Source organism: Podarcis pityusensis (genome assembly GCF_964106645.2).
Source record: "Podarcis pityusensis genome assembly, chromosome: 12".
NCBI classification, from domain to species: Eukaryota; Metazoa; Chordata; class Lepidosauria; order Squamata; family Lacertidae; genus Podarcis; species Podarcis pityusensis.
The window spans coordinates 46210861-46229979 of record NC_138037.1 but is presented as its reverse complement, the minus strand read 5'-3'; the positions used below and the strand labels follow the sequence as shown (position 1 = coordinate 46229979).

At 43.4% G+C, this 19119-nt stretch overlaps 1 protein-coding gene and 1 long non-coding RNA gene across 2 annotated transcripts in view; one reads left to right on the top strand and one right to left on the bottom strand.

Moving 5' to 3' along the window:
* CAPN7 (calpain 7) overlaps positions 1–19119 on the top strand; it is a 40950-nt gene that overhangs the window by 12523 nt on the left and 9308 nt on the right. The window contains exons 7-15 of the mRNA XM_080974721.1: positions 2284–2410; positions 3952–4037; positions 5650–5743; positions 7255–7401; positions 8133–8239; positions 10863–10983; positions 11247–11391; positions 15591–15690; positions 18263–18398. Coding sequence (XP_080830847.1) covers positions 2284–2410; positions 3952–4037; positions 5650–5743; positions 7255–7401; positions 8133–8239; positions 10863–10983; positions 11247–11391; positions 15591–15690; positions 18263–18398 — 1063 coding nt within the window. The remainder of the gene's footprint in view (positions 1–2283; positions 2411–3951; positions 4038–5649; positions 5744–7254; positions 7402–8132; positions 8240–10862; positions 10984–11246; positions 11392–15590; positions 15691–18262; positions 18399–19119) is intronic.
* Positions 11112–13868, bottom strand: LOC308459563. The gene is made up of 3 exons (XR_013978152.1): positions 13633–13868; positions 11582–11698; positions 11112–11290 (listed from the first exon to the last, which is right to left on the bottom strand). It is a non-coding gene; the product is annotated as an uncharacterized lncRNA (long non-coding RNA).

Genomic DNA, 19119 nt, shown 5'->3' with positions numbered 1-19119 from the left:
TTGAACCCTGACTGATCAGTGCAGTGGAAGCTGGAAGAAAACTTTATTTTATATATACATATATTCTTTATTGAAAGATAATTATAATAATAATAATAATATTTTATTTGTACCCCGCCCTCCCCGGCTGGAGCTGGACTCAGAGCGGCTAACATCATATAAATAACACAGTATACATAAAAACCGGCATCAATTAATTAAAATATGTCTTAAAATTAATTCGGACAAATTATAATCTGCACAAATGGCAGTTATCAGGTTAAGACTGAGAGCGGTTAATACTTGCCAGGACCAACTGTTTTCACTGATCGTATAAGGACCTGTGGACAGGCTGGGAGGCCTCCTTCATGCTTGTTCTTATACAAAGGAAAATAGGTCAGACTGCACCCTGGCCAAAGATAAAAAGTACATAACTGCAAGTGCACAGAGTAAGATAAGACACAAAAAAATAAGAAAAGAAAGAATACTACCCATGTAGAAAACAAAACACAACAAAAACAAAAAGTGTATACATTTCCCAAAAAAGTTGTAATTAATCAGACCATAACCTAATATGGTATTTATAAAATGGAAGAAAGCATTATTTTTAACTTGTAAGACTCCAGAGGTCTGTATGCTCCTGTTATTAGTATCTTCCAGAGTTTTAACTGTTTCACACTGACTTAGGATTGTAGAATCATGAATGAGTTAAGTGGGCAACTTTTCCAAAGCTTTTTTTCAAAATGGTCTCTGTGGTCTTTGTGGTCTCTGAAGTGCATCTCTTCTTACTCTCTTACGCTGCTGGAAGTAACTCATGAGCCCTACAGCCCTAATGCTAAGGAGGCTTGAGAGGTCTTCAGATTTAAAGAAAGTGTGGCAGGGGAAACATGTACACATTTGAGTCTGGAAGTCAATCTCAAAAAGTAATTGCCGATGAATATTTGCTCCATATTAAAAAGATAAAATTGCATGATCACACATTACAATCCATAAAAGCCACAATCTAAGACTGTTATAACAATATTCTGACAGCAGCAGTTGAGTGATACTGGCAAAACAAAACAGTATGAAGATATAAAAAAAGCAGCAAAGAATGAAAAATTAAAAGCAGATTGTAAAGCAACTATTGCTAAAAAAGAGCTATTTTATATTGTGGCTTTCTGGAACCGAAGCGGAGTAGACTCGTTTGTAAGGAGCCTAGGAAATAAACTCAAATACAGATTGATTGCCGGGATCTGCATATATTACAAGGAGATTGCTTTGGTTGTTGGTCATGAGGCCTAAGTAGTCTTCACAGCGGTAAATATTGGTGCAAGCAGGGTATAATTCAGCGGGTGGCGCTGTGGTCTAAACCACTGAGCCTCTTGGGCTTGCTGATCAGAAGGTCGGCGGTTCGAATCCCCGCGACGGGTTGAGCTCCCGTTGCTCTGTCCCAGCTTCTGCCAACCTAGCAGTTCGAAAGCACGCCAGTGCAAGTAGATAAATAGGTACCACTATGGCGGGAAGGTAAACAGTGTTCCTTTGCGCCAGAAGCAGTTTAGTCCTTCTGGCCCCAAGACCTGGAAAGTTGTCTGTGGACAAACGCTGGCTCCCTCTGCCTGAAAGCGAGATGAATGCCACAACCCCATAGTCACCTTTGACTGGACTTAACAGTCCAGGAGTCCTTTACTTTTTGCCTTAATTCACTGTAGGAGCCCAAGCAAGGCTGATCATGAACTGGAGGCTGGAGTTCCAGGTTTGGGGAACTGAGAGCCCAAAGGGAGCAAGAACAATTAGGAAGGAGGCTTAGGTGGTCTTTAGGATCTGCATAAGGTAAAGGTAAAGGGACCCCTGACCATTAGGTCCAGTCGTGACTGACTCTGGGGTTGCGGTGCTCATCTCGCTTTATTGGCCGAGGGAGCTGGCATTTGTCCGCAGACAGCTTCTGGGTCACGTGGCCAGCATGACAAAGCCGCTTCTGGCGAACCAGAGCAGCGCACGGAAACGCCGTTTACCTTCCCGCCGGAGCGGTACCTATTTATCTACTTGCACTTTGACGTGCTTTCGAACTGCTAGGTTGGCAGGAGCAAGGACCGAGCAACAGGAGCTCACCCCGTCGCAGGGATTCGAATCGCTGACCTTCTGATTGGCAAGTCCTAGACTCTGTGGTTTAACTCACAGCACCACCCACGTCCCTGAGGATCTGCACAGGTGGGCAGAAAACCTTTTGGGTATTATAATGTGTGATAAAATGATTTTACCAGCTCATGGATTTCATACTTAGCAGTGACTTTTGGTTTGGGGTGGGGATTGCTTTGATTGCAGAGATAGATGTGGCAAGCTGCCGTTGTCTCCCAAGCAGAAGGCAATGTTTTCCCGCTGGGTGCGGCCTGATGAGATAACAAACAGCCCCACCATGATCTACACAGTGTCGAGCTTCAGCATAAAACAGGTAAGGAGGATCTGACACAGTTGGCTATCTTCAAATAAGAGAAACAAAGCAAGACGGCAGAAGCTGACACTTTCACAGTCTGCAAAGAGAGCTTTCGCTTTTGATGTTCTTTCATACACTGTTCCCGTTCTGTGAGCAACGTTCAGAACCCCCACACTACCAGAAAGTATTAACTACATTTCAGAGCCATAATTCGGGAATCGGAAGGGCCATTTCATTTGCAGGCTATAACTGCTCCTGCCAACCTAGCAGTTCGAAAGCACCTCAAAGTGCAAGTAGATAAATAGGTACTGCTCCAGCGGGAAGGTAAACGGCGTTTCCGTGCGCTGCTCTGGTTTGCCAGAAGTGGCTTAGTCATGCTAGCCACATGACCCAGAAGCTGTATGCCGGCTCCCTCGGCCCATAAAGCGAGATGATCGCCGCAAGCCCAGAGTCAGCCACAAGTGGACCTAATGGTCAGGGGTCCCTTTACCTTTACCTTTAACATGGGTAGTATTGACCTCCAACTCCCATTAATCCTGAGCAGCTTAGCTAGTGGTCAGCCAGGGTGGGAGTTCGAGTTCAACCACATTTGGAGGGCCACAGGTTCCCTAGCCCTGCTCTGCTGCAGTTGGAGAAGTTGTGTTTAGAGGAATGCTTTAGAGGGAAACAGAATCAGTGGTTCTTTCTCATCTGTCAAAGTGAATGGAGAATATTTTCTTCAATAATAATAATAAAATTTTATTTATGCCTTTGGATCTGATGAAGAATCCAGAGGTTTGGGTGCTTTGAGGTTAGAACTGGTATATCAGAGATGGGAGCTATATGGCCTTGCAGATATATCTGGGCTCCCAGTTCCCATCATCCCTGGCAATATGGAGGGCCTCTGGCTCCCCATCCCTGTGTGGTTACCTGACCTTTGAGGAAACTGGTGTTTACAGTTTCAAGCATATTTATTTGCCTTTGACTCAGTTCTTCCCCCAGATTTCCGATCAGTTGAGAGATCTAATTTATTGTTGGGTCCTCCCCCCCCCTAAAATCCACTTTACATTGGCCTGCTTGTCAGTGGCACCTCATTTTTTATATATATTATGATTTTCCGTTGTATACATTTCAGTAATTTTACAATCATTTTAACATTTCAAAACTTCCTTCCCCCTCTTTCTACAGTTCCTTAAATTTATTTTTAATGTTTTCTGCATATCCAAATTAACTTAATTTGCTCATTTGTTCATATACTATAAATATATACTCTTATAAAACTGCAGGTTATTACAATGATCCTGCCAATATTTTTATCTGTTTGCAATTTATAAGTAAATAATAAACCACTTCCATTCTTTTATAAAAAGTTTGTTATCTTAGTTTCTTATTTTTCCAGTAAGTTTTACCTTTTCTGCATATTCCATAAGTTTTTGTATCCATTCTTCTTTTGCTGGGACGACTTCTTTCCATTTTTGGGCAAGAGACATTCTTGCCACTGTAGTCGCATACATGAATAAATTTCTATATAGTTTGGGTAGTTCTGACACTCCTTGACCCTTGACTCTTTCTGTCCTCAGACAATCGTGTCAGATTGTTCCTTCGTAGCTTCTCTTGCTATCAGTGCGGCATACGAAAGACGATACAACAAGAAGCTGATTACCAGGTACGCTCTGTTCTGGCAGATGATCTGCAAAGTTTTTGTTTCCAATTTTTTAAAATATAAAAGATGCTGGAAGGAACTTGGCAGCTTCACTATCTGTGTGCTTTATGGCTATATATATATATATATATAGTTTTTCAAATTATAATTTTACAATCACATATCCAACATACAACATAAAAACAAGATTCCAAAGACTCTCCTGGACTTCCCTCCTGCCTCCTTGTGGGTCCTATATTAATCATTTCCTCCTGCATCTTTTATAATAATCCAGATCTTTTACATCTCCATTATATCCAAAATTCACCACTAAACTACTCCAATCCTACTAACGATTTTAACTGTTTACAATGATTTTTAAGGTAAATTATAAATTTCCCCTGTTCCTTATTAAAAATTTTGGTCGTCCTGATTTCTGATTCTTCTGGTCACTTTGGCTATTTTAATGTGCTCTGGAAACCTGCAGCCAGAGCCCTGACTGGTAATTTCAAATTTGTCGATGAAGCTCAGACCACCTTTTTGGCCCATGATACCCAGGCTAGATCTCTAGATCTAGACACTTGGTCTGCAACCAAGGCAGGATGACAACAAATGCAAGGTTGCCGCTAGAAACAGGAGCCCAGTGCATTGTGTCTACCCCTCCCAATTTCTAGGGAAATCAGTGCATGACTATATCATTCTCAAATTCCCCATTCACTCCACCCAAAGTTTTGCATTGGCAAGGAAGGTGCTTGCTGCATGATTCACCAGTGAGCAGGAAGCCCAGTTGTGTCAGTATGGTAAGAATGACTGGGCTGTTCATGACATGATCTAAATACGCTGCACCACTGCATGGCATAAGTGGTGAGGTTATAAAAGTTATATACTTTGTACTATTTATTTAATTTTATTTATTTATTTTGGACATGGGGGTGCTGTGGTCTAAACCACTGAGCCTCTTGGGCTTGCCGATCAGAAGGTTGGCGGTTTGAATCCCCACAACCGAGTGAGCTCCCATTGCTCTGTCCCAGCTCCTGTCAACCTAGCAGTTCGAAAGCCCACCAGTGCATGTAGATAAATAGGTACCACTGCAGCGGGAAGGTGAACGGCATTTCCGTGCGCTCTGGTTTCTGTCACAGTGTTCCGTTGCGCCAGAAACGGTTTAGTCCTGCTGACCACATGACCCGGAAAGCTGTCTGCAGACAAATGCTGGCTCCCTTGGCCTGAAAGCGAGATGAGTGCCGCAACCCCATAGTCGCCTTTGACTGGAATTAACTGTCCAGGGTTCCTTTACCTTTTACCTATAGCTCAGCTCTAGAGCATCTTACATGCAAAAAGTTCCAGGTTCAAACCTCTGGCATCTCTACCCTAATAATTTGTGTTTTCTGCAATTTTATATGCCTAACTCCATTGTGGTCGCTGGTGTCCTTTACTGTTTGGGACTTTCAGTTCTCTGTATAACTGAGAACCTTTCCCTCAGGTGTGAGTTTAACACTAAATAGCATACAATACCACTCTTTCTTAAGCTTTAAGTTGACAATACAGGATTGAAATAGACTTGGCTTAGTCCACAACACGCACACAGAATATATTCTAATATTTCCCCCGGTCTCTTTCCTTTCCCCCTTCAAAACAGCATTATTTATCCACAGAATAAAAAAGGAGAGCCGGAATATAATCCGTGTGGAAAATACATGGTTAAGCTGCATATCAATGGGGTCCCTCGGAAGGTAAGGTCATGATTGTTTGCTTGTTAGGTTGATGGTTAGAATTTTATGTAATTATACCCTATTAAGGTGTTGACTGAACACATGGGGGTCTCCACAAGGATGAATATACCACAAAAATAAGACCTTACCCCCCCCCCGGACACACACAATTCACAGCTTTTTCAGGGGGACAACAATATTGGCAGGTGTCTGCTAGGATTTGTATTGCATTCGCATTGTAAATGTACAGTGGTACCTCGGGTTACATACGCTTCAGGTTACATACGCTTCCGGTTACAGACTCCGCTAACCCAGAAAGAGTGCTTCAGGTTAAGAACTTTGTTTCAGGATGAGAACAGAAATTGTGCTCCGGCGGCGTGGCAGCAGCAGGAGGCCCCATTAGCTAAAGTGGTGCTTCAGGTTAAGAACAGTTTCAGGTTAAGAACGGACCTCCGGAACAAATTAAGTACTTAACCCGAGGTACCATTGTATTTCAAAAAATAAATAAATGGTATTGGGGAAAGGAGGTGGCAGGTGGGAGTTGGCTGGTTATTCTGTTAGTTGTTTCTTTGACTGAGAACGTGAGAGAGTGCTGACTTCAGGCAGACACTGTCTGGAGGAGTTTGTGAGGACAAGCAATCTGTGGATTATTACCTTAGGCACTCCTATGAAGGAGTTTTGAAAACAAAAAGGACTAAACCCTCTCTTGGGCTCAAGGGAGAGAAACACATTGTGTTCATTAATATACAGTATACAGTCGTATCTTGGAAGTTGAACAGTATCCATTCTGGAAATCCGTTCAACTTCCAAGAGCCAGTGTGGTGTAGTGGTTAAGAGTGGTAGACTCGTAATCTGGTGAACCAGGTTCGCTTCCCCGCTCCTCCACATGCAGCTGCTGGGTGACCTTGGGCTAGTCACACTTCTCTGAAGTCTCTCAGCCCCACTCACCTCACAGAGTCTTTGTTGTGGGGGAGGAAGGGAAGGGAGAATGTTAGCCGCTTTGAGACTCCTTAGAGTAGTGATAAGGCGGGATATCAAATCCAAACTCTTCTTCTTCAAAATGTTTGGAAACAAAGCGCGGCTTCTGATTGGCTGCAGGAAGCTCCTGCAGCCAATCAGAAGTCCCGTCAGACATTCGGCTTCCAAAAGAAAGTTCAAAAATCAGAACAGTCACTTCCGGGTTTCGATCATTTAGGGGCCAAAATATCCAAGTTCCAGGGTGTTCAGGATCCAAGGTATGACTATATGAATAATACTTGTTGTTCAACTGTTGCCAACCTGACAAGCAAAAAATTATCTTCAAGTCTTGTGTAAGGTGTCTTTTTTTATCACAAATAGCTAGCAGTGTCCCCATGTCCCCCGCATCTCATGTTTTAATCAACACATTGTCAGAACGCTTGGCTAGAGCCAATGTATATTCTTCGTTCTATGAGCCTGACTCTTCTGCGTGACTTACTTAATTCCACGCGAAGCTGCCACAGCTGTCTTATTTAAGCTCTTGGTTTGATCTCTCTCTTTCCTGTTTTGCCCAGGTGATAATCGATGACTTCCTACCGGTGGATCACAGCGGAGAACTTCTCTGCTCTTACTCCAACAACAAAAGCGAACTCTGGGTTTCCTTGATAGAGAAAGCTTACATGAAGGTTATGGGAGGTTATGATTTTCCAGGATCAAATTCTGTGAGTACTGATCTGTTCTTGGCAAGGAGTAAATGTCTGTTCAGGCAGATCTTCCCATTATGAAGAGCTCTTTCATTAATCCCAAGTAGAGAATGTAAAATAGACGGATGCCATCATAAACAAAATACGATCTCTGCTTTTTGTTCATTGTAGCATGTGTGCTTTTTTTTCCAGCACGGCAAATAATCTCTGTAGGAAGTAAGTTATATTTAAGTTGGCCTTATTTGGGGAATGTTCTTGGCAAATGCAAGTTAGCACGACTGAAGTCTAGAATGGGGCTTTATAGATTAAATTCTAGGGGGGGAAAGATGCATTTGGGTACCACAACTTGTTCTCCGGTTTCTGAGGATTTGGCCCTTACTGATACCACATTTTCAGCTTCATCTCTGTGATGATGGAGGGAAGAAACCATTATATTGTCGCCAAAGGTAAGGAGGAAAGAAGCTGTGTTAGCCAGTGCAGTTCTGTTTCCTCTGAATCTGAAAATTTCTGATGGCTGCTGCAAAATCCATGGCATTTTCTGTGAATTAGCCTTCTGTTACCTCCTAAAAAGTTTCACGTAGGCCAGCACCAAAAGGAAATGAAAACTGGATATTTCAAAACTGGAACCATACTTTTTATTAAACTTCTTGCTTTTCAAAAATAGCAATTTCCCCCCGCATGGATGGCTTTTTCACAGTCCTGGATTATACTGCTGTTTTTGTTACCGAGGAAATCTGCTTTTATTTCAGAATATTGATCTCCATGCGTTGACTGGCTGGATACCCGAAAGGATTGCCATGCACTCAGGCAACCAATCTTTTGACAAAGACAGTTCCTTCAGGATGCTTTACCAAAGGTAACGTAGAGCTGATATATATATATTTTTAAGAGGCTCTGGTGTTATAAGCGGAATAGTTCCATTGTATTTTTACACTTGCTAGTGCCATTGCTAAGCAAATACTGATGAGCAATTGATGGAGGTATGGTCTTTATAGTGAGAGACTATAAAAATGGCACTTTGGTGGCAGTGAGTTTCAGTCCTCTGTTAAACTTTAAAAAGAAATACGCCAATTGGCCAGAAATATTGACAAGCTTTTGGCTGAATTCTGAGTCGGACACGACTAAACGACTAAACAACAACAACAAAGTCTACAAGTGAAGATCTCATACTGTATCATTGTTTTTCCTGTGTGTGACATTTGTTCTGTCCAGGATGTTTCTTCCTGTCCATGTATGCCAATCTTTCCCTGGTCGTTGCTGCAATCTGTCATGCCTTGAGCGGAGCTGATATCCCGGGGTTGTTCCAGAAATTTCTCCCTCACTCAGTCCCATGCTCTTTGTTTTTGCGGCTTTAACAATAGCTGCAAAAGTCACTCTATCCCAGTCAGTGACCTGTTTTCACCATTTTCCCTCCCAGCCTTGGAAGAAGAAGGATCTGTTATCTTTCCAGTGCACTTGGCAAGTTTCCAGATTCCTTTCATTCCTCCATTCAGCCGAATATAAATAGCACATACCTTCCAGATTCCATACTCGCAAAATGATTATTAGTCCAATTATCGTATAGTCCAAACAGTCCAATTAAATTTCTCCATCCCTCAGTCCCATGCTTCTCTGTTTAATTAGAAATACTAGGAACTAAAGTTTTGTGGTATAAGCTCGGGGGTAGTCAAGTGCTGTTGGACTTCAATCAGGGTGGATTTGATTTAAATCAAATCAATTTAAATCACGATTTAAATCACTAGTCAGTAAGACTTGATTTAAATCATATTTTTTTACAGACAGACTCATTCTTGCACAAGCAGATGAAGGTTTCATTTTTGGAATAATAAATTTTCAGAACAGTTTTTACAGTTATATCAAAAATTACTGATTTGGTTATACTATTAGAAATACATAGACAGATAGTTATGAAATTATTGTGAGGTTTAATAAGTTAGCTGTTTATATTTGGACAACTTTTCTGCTGTACTTTATTGGAAGGAGAAAAATAAACATTTCCTCAATAACAATTTAAACAATTATTTAACTAAAACAATAACATTATAGCATCCATGTTTGTTAACTGATGTGGTTAAACAATTTTTTTAAAAAAACTTCAGCCTGAGTTTTAACACAAATGAAAAACTTAAAGGACATCCTTATTTCCTGATGAATAGCCTTTGGACTATAATGTAACTTAAATAGAAAACTATCTTCAGAATGGTTTTTCCTCCAAAAGCATTTTATTTTAAAAATCTGATTTAATTTTTAAAAATCTGGTATTATTAATATTATTTATTTTATTTTAAAATCCCATCAGCTCCAACCATGGTGGAAGATAATGGGAGTTGGTTTCCACCAGCTACAGGAAGAGAGGAGGGGATTTACTTTAGTTCTAGCTACAATTTAAAATGAGGCTGCATTTTAAATTGAATTTTAACCTGTGTTTTAAATTGTTCTTTTTCTTTTTTCTTATTATGTTTTTACTGAATTTTATTGGTGTTAGCCGCCCTGAGCCTGGCTCTGGCCGGGGAGGGCGGGGTATAAATAAATTTCTATTTATTATTTTTATTATTATTATTATTATTATTATTATTAATAACTCCTGAAATAGTTCTTCGAGATTTCTTATCTGTCTTCCACCCCTGTGCCGCAACCTCTGAGAGGCATCAATTTATGCCACCGCTTCGTTAAGGTTTCCAGGATGACATCTGCCTTTCTTTTCTCTTCTTCAAAAGGCTCTTGTTGTTGTTGTTGTTGTTTAGTCGTGTCCTACTCTTCGTGACCCCATGGACCAGAGCACGCCAGGCCCTCCTGTCTTCCACTGCCTCCCGCAGTTTGGTCAAACTCATGCTGGTAGCTTCGAGAAAACCATCCAACCATCTCGTCCTCTGTCGTCCCCTTCTCCTTGCGCCCTCCATCTCTCCCAACATCAGGGTCTTTTCCAGGGAGTCTTCTCTTCTCATGAGGTAGCCAAAGTATTGGAGCCTCAGCTTCAGGATCTGTCCTTCCAGTGAGCACTCAGGGCTGATTTCCTTCAGAATGGAGAGGTTTGATCTTCTTGCAGTCCACGGGACTCTCAAGAGTCTCCTCCAGCACCATAATTCAAAAGCATCAATTCTTTGGTGATCAGCCTTCTTTACGGTCTAGCTCTCACTTCCATACATCACTACTGGGAAAACCATGGCTTTAACTATACGGACCTTTGTTGGCAAGGTGATGTCTCTGCTTTTTAATATGTTGTCTAGGTTTGCCATCGCCTTTCTCCCAAGGAGCAGGCGTCTTTTAATTTCGCGGCTGCTGTCACCATCTGCAGTGATCATGGAGCCCAAGAAAGTAAAATCTCTCACTGCCTCCATTTCTTCCCCTTCTATTTGCCTATCTATCTATTTCTATCTATTTCAAATGGATAAGGATAGACTAATAAGAAGTATCAGTGCTTCTGTTACTCCATCTGTAAGCAAACTCTGAAAGTCAACTTCCTTCTTCTTTGTGACCAGATTTCGCAAAGGGGACGTGCTCATTACAACGGCGACGGGAGTGATGACCGAGGAGGAAGGAGAAAGGTGGGGTTTAGTACCAACCCATGCCTACGCTGTTTTGGATATCAGAGAATACAAGGTACCCGTGGGAATAAATGCTTCAGAGCTTTTGGCAATACCTCCTTTAAATTGGCAGGTTTTTATATTTTAAAAATCTTGCGTCCTCTTTTGCTGCTTAAAAGCTGAAGAATAGGAAACCATGGAACATCTTTTCCAAATCAGCTTTATCCGGATTGTTTTAAGACTTTCAGCTCATTTGATTCCCTGTATTCGTTGGGGGTGCAGGGTGGTACACCCTAATGGAAAATGCCAGATATTCCTTATTTTCTTTTCTTCGTTTAGGGGCTTCGATTCCTCCAGCTGAAAAATCCCTGGAGCCACCTCCGCTGGAAGGGAAGATACAGTGAAAATGATATGAAGAACTGGACCCCGGAACTTCAGAAATACTTGAATTTCGATCCCAGAACAGCCCAGAAAATAGACAACGGTAAAGGAGCAAAACACTTGGAGGTTTGAGCAAGCAAGATTTTAAATGGCTCATTTGCCCCAGAATCTCCCCAGTGGAACAGGACTGGAGCTTGGGGGAGTAGGGGGGTGGCCTGATTTTCACAGCTCCTAGAAGGATCAGGTCCAAGGTCAAATACCTTGGCAGGATCTTTTAGCTTTTACACTCGTACCTTGGAAGTCGAACGCCTTGCCAGTTTTGACTCCCGCAGGTCGCAAATCCGGAAGTGAGTGCTTCAGTTTGCGAACTATTTTTGGAAGCTGAACGTCAGACGGGGCTTCTGCGGCTTCTGATTTTTGAAAAAAAATTAGAGGAAGGGATCTAATCCTTGTCTTCCCTGCCATGGTCTCCCCGCCATTGCTTTTCTGGCCAGCTTCGCCCATCTCTCTGGCTCCCCCCACTAGGGCTGGACAATATATCGATATATCATCCCAAACTGGTTTGAAGTCCACATTGTGATACTGGTTTCATCATTTTTGACCTGGCAATATATCACGAACCACGATATGTGTGTGTGTGTGTGTGTGTGTGTGTGTGTGTACGCGTACGCGTACGCACACGCGCGCGCTATGCAAAAGTCGCAATGGTGGTGGGGGAACCGTGAAGCCAGCAGATGCCTCTACATCAGGCATAGGCAAACTCGGCCCTCCAGATGTTTTTAGACTACAATTCCCATCATCCCTGACCACTGGTCCTGTTAGCTAGGGATGATGGGAGTTGTAGTCCCAAAACACCTGGAGAGCCAAGTTGGCCTATGCCTGCTCTACATACCGTATTTTTCACTCTATAAGACGCACTTTTCCCCTCCTAAAAAGTAAGGGGAAATGTGTCTGCATCTTATGGAGCGAATACAGGCTGCGCAGCTATTGCTGAAGCCAGAAGAGCAAGAGGGATCAGGGCGCACCAATCCCTCTTGCTCTCCTGGCTTCAGGGATAGCCACGCAAAGCTGCTTGAGCGCAGCCGGAGTGCTCCTGCCTCCGCTCAAGAGGCTTCACGTTGCTTTCTTGTTTCTTGTTTTCCTCCTCTAAAAACTGCGTGCCGTCTTACAGAGCGAAAAATACGGTAGCTCCATCCTTATTTCAGACATCGTGATATATAAGTATATTGTGATGTTTATCTGGTGATATATCACAGTGTTGAAAACCAGGTATCACCCAGCCTTACTCCCCCACTTCTCTGACTGTACCAGGTGGCCCTGGCAGTCCCTGAAACAACATCATCATCATTATTATTATTATTATTATTATTATTATTAGCTCCAGACAGTCGTCCTACTTTCTCAGAATGCTTCTGGAGGTAAGTGGGACCCAGAGACATTTTGGAGAATTAACAGTGGCTACTGTTTGGATCTCCACCCTGCTCCTATGGCAGCACTGCTCTTGCGGGGATTGCCAGCCATCTTGGCCCTGTCATTTAGTGGGGCTCAGGGCCTGTGAGCCCACCGACCTGTGCCCTGTGATCCGGCCCTAACAGTGTCCCTGTGTAGTCAAAACAGCACCACATCCACACACACATACGCACAAGGAAGGTATTGGTAGGCTGGGGGGAAACCCAAGATTTGCAGAAGTACAGAAATAGATGGAGGAGCTCTAAAGGGGGGGGAACCCAGAAGCAGCCCCATGAGGGCTGTGTTCAGTAGGCACAGAATGCTGAATTTCGATGGAACGGCTCACAGTTTTGAAGAATATTCTTCCGCTATGAATGGTCCATGTCAGCATTAAGAAAAAGAATTTTCGCCTGCTGTTATAATTGTTCTCTCTGTGAAATGGATGTTTTATATTTATGAAAAAAATAACATGGTTGTGACCAAGTTTCAACAATTAAGGCTGCACAGAAAAAAGCATTTTGGTTCCCGAAATTCATTCTGATTGTGCAGATAAAATATAACTGATTAGAATTCTACAGAACATGGTAACAGTGTGTGAAAACAGTCTAGCTCCCAGGCAGGCACCTCGAGATGGTGGAGATGTCTGGCCCCATCCTGGCTCCCAGGCATCTTCACTTGGTTGCCAGTGGCCAATAGCCAGGTGCAAAATGCGCCTGGCGCCTGGCTAATTTCGAACACTGCTATAGGCACATATTAGATTTTGATTATTGCTGCCAGTGCTTTTTTTCTTTAAAAACGTTTAGGGGTGCTCCCATTTTGACTCCAGAAAATCACCATTTTATAGTTCAAATCGGGAAAATAAACACAGTAAATGGACAAAAATACAAATATTCACCAAATGTTTAGGGGTATGCGTCCCCCCAGAAAAAAAGCACTGATTGCTGCTCTCATCCCCGTCTGCAACAACCCTCGTTACTCAATTCAGAGCGAACGCTGATCAGACGTTAACTGTTGGCTTTCCTCTCTCTGTGGGATTTAAATGCCGATTTAAGGAGGGAGCCGGTGACGACATATCAAGGTCAGCTCACTGCGCTGCTGCCTATTAATGGCACACTGGCTAACGGGGTTTATTCTCACACATGCTGAGTGTGTTGAGGGGCCTTTGAAAACCACCAGCACCCAGGCAGAGCCTTCCGCTCTCGGACTGAGCTGCGGCGACTGAAACGCAGAAAGCAGCTCCAGCAGCTGCTCCTCCAACGTTCAGGCTTGCCCTTGACTGAGTTGCCAAGGTCGGCGGAGGCGCTTCTTGCACACACGCTGCTTCTGCCACCCTGAAGCCATCTAGCTGTTTCCTAGCACCCGAAGCCACCATCATTCTGGGGCAGCTTGTGACTTCACAATCGGCTGTGTGCACATCTGCAGCTTGTCTGCAAAGGGAGAGAGGTCTGCTGTGGGCCTTTCTGGAAGCTCAGGGTTAGGATGAGCAAAGAAAGAGGAAGATAATAAACCACAAGATTATTACCAAGTGGAGAGAGAGAGAGAGAGAGAGAGAGAGAGAGGAAGGAAGCAGCAGCAGCAGCAGCAACAACAACAACAAAAGCCTGGCTTTGCTTGCTCCCATTTTCTGATCAGAGGTTTGATATGTAGAAATTGCTTGGGTCCTTTTAGACTCTGGACTTGGTGGTCTTTCAGCCTGTGGTGTTTGGCTGTCAGCCGTTCTGCTGAGTAGGTCCCTCGATCTCTTCCTCCAAGTCCTGCCCTGATGGTGAGGCTGCCACTTCTCAGTGCAAGGAGCTAAGCAGAGACTGTTCTGCTTATTGCAGGGTGTGGGGAGAGGATGATTAAAGGGACAGAGACCGAGGTCAGCCCAGTTCAACAGCTGGCAATCAATCCTATTCAGTAACCACATAACACCGGTCCTGAAAGACCTACATTGGCTCCTAGTACGTTTCCAAGCACAATTCAAAGTGTTGGTTCTGAACTGTAAAGCCCTAAACGGCCTCAGCCCAGTATACCTGAAGGAGAATCTCCACCCCCATCATTCTGCCCGGACGCTGAGATCCAGCACTGAGGGCCTTTTGGCAGTTCCCTCACTGTGAGTTGTGAGGTTACAGGGAACCAGGCAGAGGGCCTTCTCGGTAGTGGCGCCTGTCCTGTGGAACGCCCTCCCATCAGATGTCAAAGACATAAACAACTATTTGACTTTTAGAAGACATCTGAAGGCAGCCCTCTTTGAGGAAGTTTTTAATCTTTGATATTTTATGACTTTCATTATTATTAATAACAATATTATATGGGGGCCACACAGAGTGGCTGAGGAAACCCAGACAGATGGGCGGGGTATTAATAATAATAATAATAATAATAATAATTTCCTACAGTCATACCTTGGTTTTCAAACAACTTAGTTCTCGAACGTTTTGGCTCCCGAATGCCGCAAACCTGGAAATGAGTGTTCTGGCTTGCGAACTATTTTTGGAAGCCAAACGTCTGACAGGCCTTGTGTGGCTTCCAGTTTGCTGCAGGAGGTTCCGAGGTCAGCCCAGTTCCACAGCTGGCAATCAATCCTATTCAGTAACCACATATCACCGGTCCTGAAAGACCTGCACTGGTTCCCAGTACATTTCTGAGCACAATTCAAAGTGTTGGTGCTGACCGTTAAAGCCCCAAGCAGCCAATCAGAAGCCGCACTTTGGTTTCCGAATGTTTTGGAAGTCGAACGGACTTCCAGAACGGATTCTGTTCGCTTTCCAAGTTACGACTGTATTTTCATTGACTCCTGTCATTATGTTAAATGGCTTTTTGAGGAAAATATAGCATGTTTTTTGACCTAGATCTTTTCCTTTCTTTTAGGGATTTTCTGGATTGCCTGGGAAGATCTGTGCAAGTATTACGATGTTATATACTTGAGCTGGAACCCGAGTCTTTTTAAAGAATCAACATGCATTCACAGGTTTGTCCAACGGAAAAGGTTGCAAGTTGCAAGTTTACTTCTATACAGCTGTCCTGGACCAATCCCAGCCCCCAACTTCCCTTGTGAGGGAACGGTACAATATTTGAGGCTTCCTAATTTAGAAAAACAGTAAGGGGGACGTGGTGAAGATGCATAAAATTATGCCCTGGTATGGATGCGGGTGGCGCTGTGGTCACCACTGAGCCTCTTGGGCTTGCCGATCAGAAGGTTGGCGGTTCGAATCCCCATGACGGGATGAGCTCCCGTTGCTCGGTCCCTGCTCCTGCCAATGTAGCAGTTCGAAAGCATGTCAAAGTGCAAGTAGATAAATAGGTATCGCTCCGGCGTGAAGGTAAATGGCGTTTCCATGCGCTGCTCTGGTTCGCCAGAAGCAGCTTAGTCATGCTGGGCACATGACCTGGAAGCTGTACGCCGGCTCCCTCGGCCAATAAAGCGAGATGAGCGCCGCAACCCCAGAGTCGGCCACGACTGGACCTAATGGTCAGTCCATTTTACCGTTACCTTTATGGAAAAAGTAGACAGAAGAAAAACTACTTCATGAAACTAGAATCCAGGGCCATCCAAGGAAGCTGCAAGATCGGAGAATCCAGAAGAAAGCATTTTTTATTACAGTGGTGCCTCGCAAGACGAAATTAATTTGTTCCGCGAGTTTTGTCGTCTTGCGATTTTTTTCGTCTTGCGAAGCACGGTTCGGGAAAGTTTTGGAAAAGCTTCAAAAATCCCCCAAGTCTTTAAAAACCTCAAAAAAGGCTACCACACCGCGTTCTATGAGTTGCTCCTCGAAGTCAAGTCGCAACTGTATTAACGGTGTTAAGAAAAAGGAAACAAACTTGCAAGACGTTTCCGTCTTGCGAAGCAAGCCCATAGGGAAAATTGTCTTGCGAAGCAGCTCAAAAAACAAAAAACCCTTTCGTCTAGCGAGTTTTTTGTCTTGCGAGGCATTCGTCTTGCGAGGTACCACTGTGTGTAGGTACAACTTGGGAATTGTAGCTTTAATGTTTGGGAGCATTCAGCATGCAGAATTTGAATATTCTCGCACGCCACGCCGCATTTCCTCTTGAGCATTCGTAAGTTTCAGGCTTGCATTTCAACAGCTGTTTGCTTTGTTCCTTGGAAGGATTGCACCAAATAATATTTTGTACTTCCTGTTGAGATCATTGCTAGCATAAAAGGAGTGGTAGCCAAAATATGTCCTCTTAAAGGGTAGTCAAGTTTTGTATGAATGAATTGCAATTCCTGTAAACGAAACAGTGACTTGTTTGAGAGAGGGAGTTTGTGTTTATCTCTCATGTTTGGGGTTTGTTTTTTTGCTGCTTGATGCTCAAGTTATCTCATATACAGTGGTACCTCGCAAGACGAATGCCTCGCAAGACGAAAAACGCGCAAGACGAAAGAGTTTTCCGTTTTTTGAGTCGTTCCGCGAGACGAATTTCCCTATGGGCTTGTTTCGCAAGACGAAACGTCTTGCAAGTTCTTGCGAGTTTGTTTCCTTTTTCTTAAAGCCGCTAAGCCGTTAATAGCCGCTAAGCCTCTAATAGCCGTGCTTCGCAAGACGAAAAAACCGCAAGACGAAGAGACTCGCGGAACGGATTAATTTCGTCTTGCGAGGCACCACTGTGTATATATATATATACACACACACACACACACACACAGTTTTACAATTCTCATATATATATATATATATATATATATATATATATATATAAAATTTGTCTTTTATAGTTTAGAATATTCATTTGGACAACCTTAAGATATCAATGACTTCCCTTCTTCTCTTTCCATGGTTAATTTTTCCCATTATACATGACTAAGCCATTTCTCACCTTCTCACCCCTTGCCTTTTCCTGTAAGACCTATTACAGTCGTTAAGAGTCGTCAGCAGGCTCATCTCAGCTATCTGCCAATCTCCCATTCCCACCACCCTTCTGAGTAATACCCCTCCCCACCTTCTCACTATATAGAAGGATCTGGCAACTTCTGTTTCAGTGTATCTGAAGAAGTGTGCTTGCACACGAAAGCTCATACCAAGAACTAACTTAGTTGGTCTTAAAGGTGCTACTGGAAGGATTTTTTTATTTTGACTATGGCAGACCAACACGGCTACCTATCTGTAAATAAATCCCTGCATTATTACTTCCATCAAAACTTATTTACACTGTTGAATTTATCTTAATGCTGCCAACATTTTCAAGCGTGCACAATTTTCCCTCATACATTCAGTAAACGTTTTCCAGTCTTCTCTGAACATATGTTCTTCTTGTTCTCTCATTCTGTATGTTAAATCTGCAAGCTAAGCATATTACATCAATTTAAGTTGCCATTTGTCTTTGGTTGGGACCTCGCTCATTTTCCATTTTTAGGCTAACAAAACACGGGCCACAGTAGTGGCATACATCAATAACCTTTTTTGAAACCTGGGAATTTCCATCTGAATTATCCCCAAGAAAAAGGACTCTGGTTTTTTGGGGGGGAAAGGTGCTTTTAAAACTTTTTTTTCGAATTCATCATAAATTATTTCTAATAAAATATTTTCTTTTTCTATTTTTAGTACCTGGGATGCAAAACAGGGCCCTGTGAAAGATGCATACAGCCTAGCTAACAACCCACAGTACAAACTGGAGGTTCAGTGCCCACAAGGTGGGGCTGCAGTTTGGATCCTGCTCAGCAGACACATTACGGACAAGGTACCCTTGGCATGGGGAAGCAGGTGGCGCTGTGGTCTAAATCACTGATCCTAGGGCTTGCCGATCAGAAGGTCGGCGGTTCGAATCCCCGCAACGGGGTGAGCTCCCATTGCTTGGTCCCTGCTCCTGCCAACCTAGCAGTTCGAAAGCATACCAGTGCAAGTAGATAAATAGGTACCGCTCCGGTGGGAAGGTAAACGGCGTTTCCATGCGCTGCTCTGGTTTGCCAGAAGCGGCTTAGTCATTCTGGCCACATGACCCAGAAGCTGTACGCTGGCTCCCTCGGCCCATAAAGCAAGATGAGCGCCGCAACCCTAGAGTCGGTCACGACTGGACCTAATGGTCAGGGGTACCTTTACCTTTACCTTTACCTTTACCTTTACCTTTACCATTGGCATGAATGTTTGAACCTTGGTATGAATGAGGGACTGGGCCCTGAAATGCCGCCGCTTCTCTCGGTATTTGAGCTAGCAAGAGGAGGATTAAAGCCACCCGTTATTTCAAATAAAATGCAAACCCACACGAGTGTGATTCCCTTATCGGGCCAAGCAGAATGTTATGAAACAGCGTACAAGTTTTTGGGTCTCCCAGAATTCTTTCATCACAGCAGATGTCAAAAACACAAGGCGGGGGAAATTGGAAATCTGCTTTCTGTTTTGTAACATTTTGACTGGCCCTATTCCTAATGTGGATTCGGATTTGTTGTTGTCGGCCGACACGG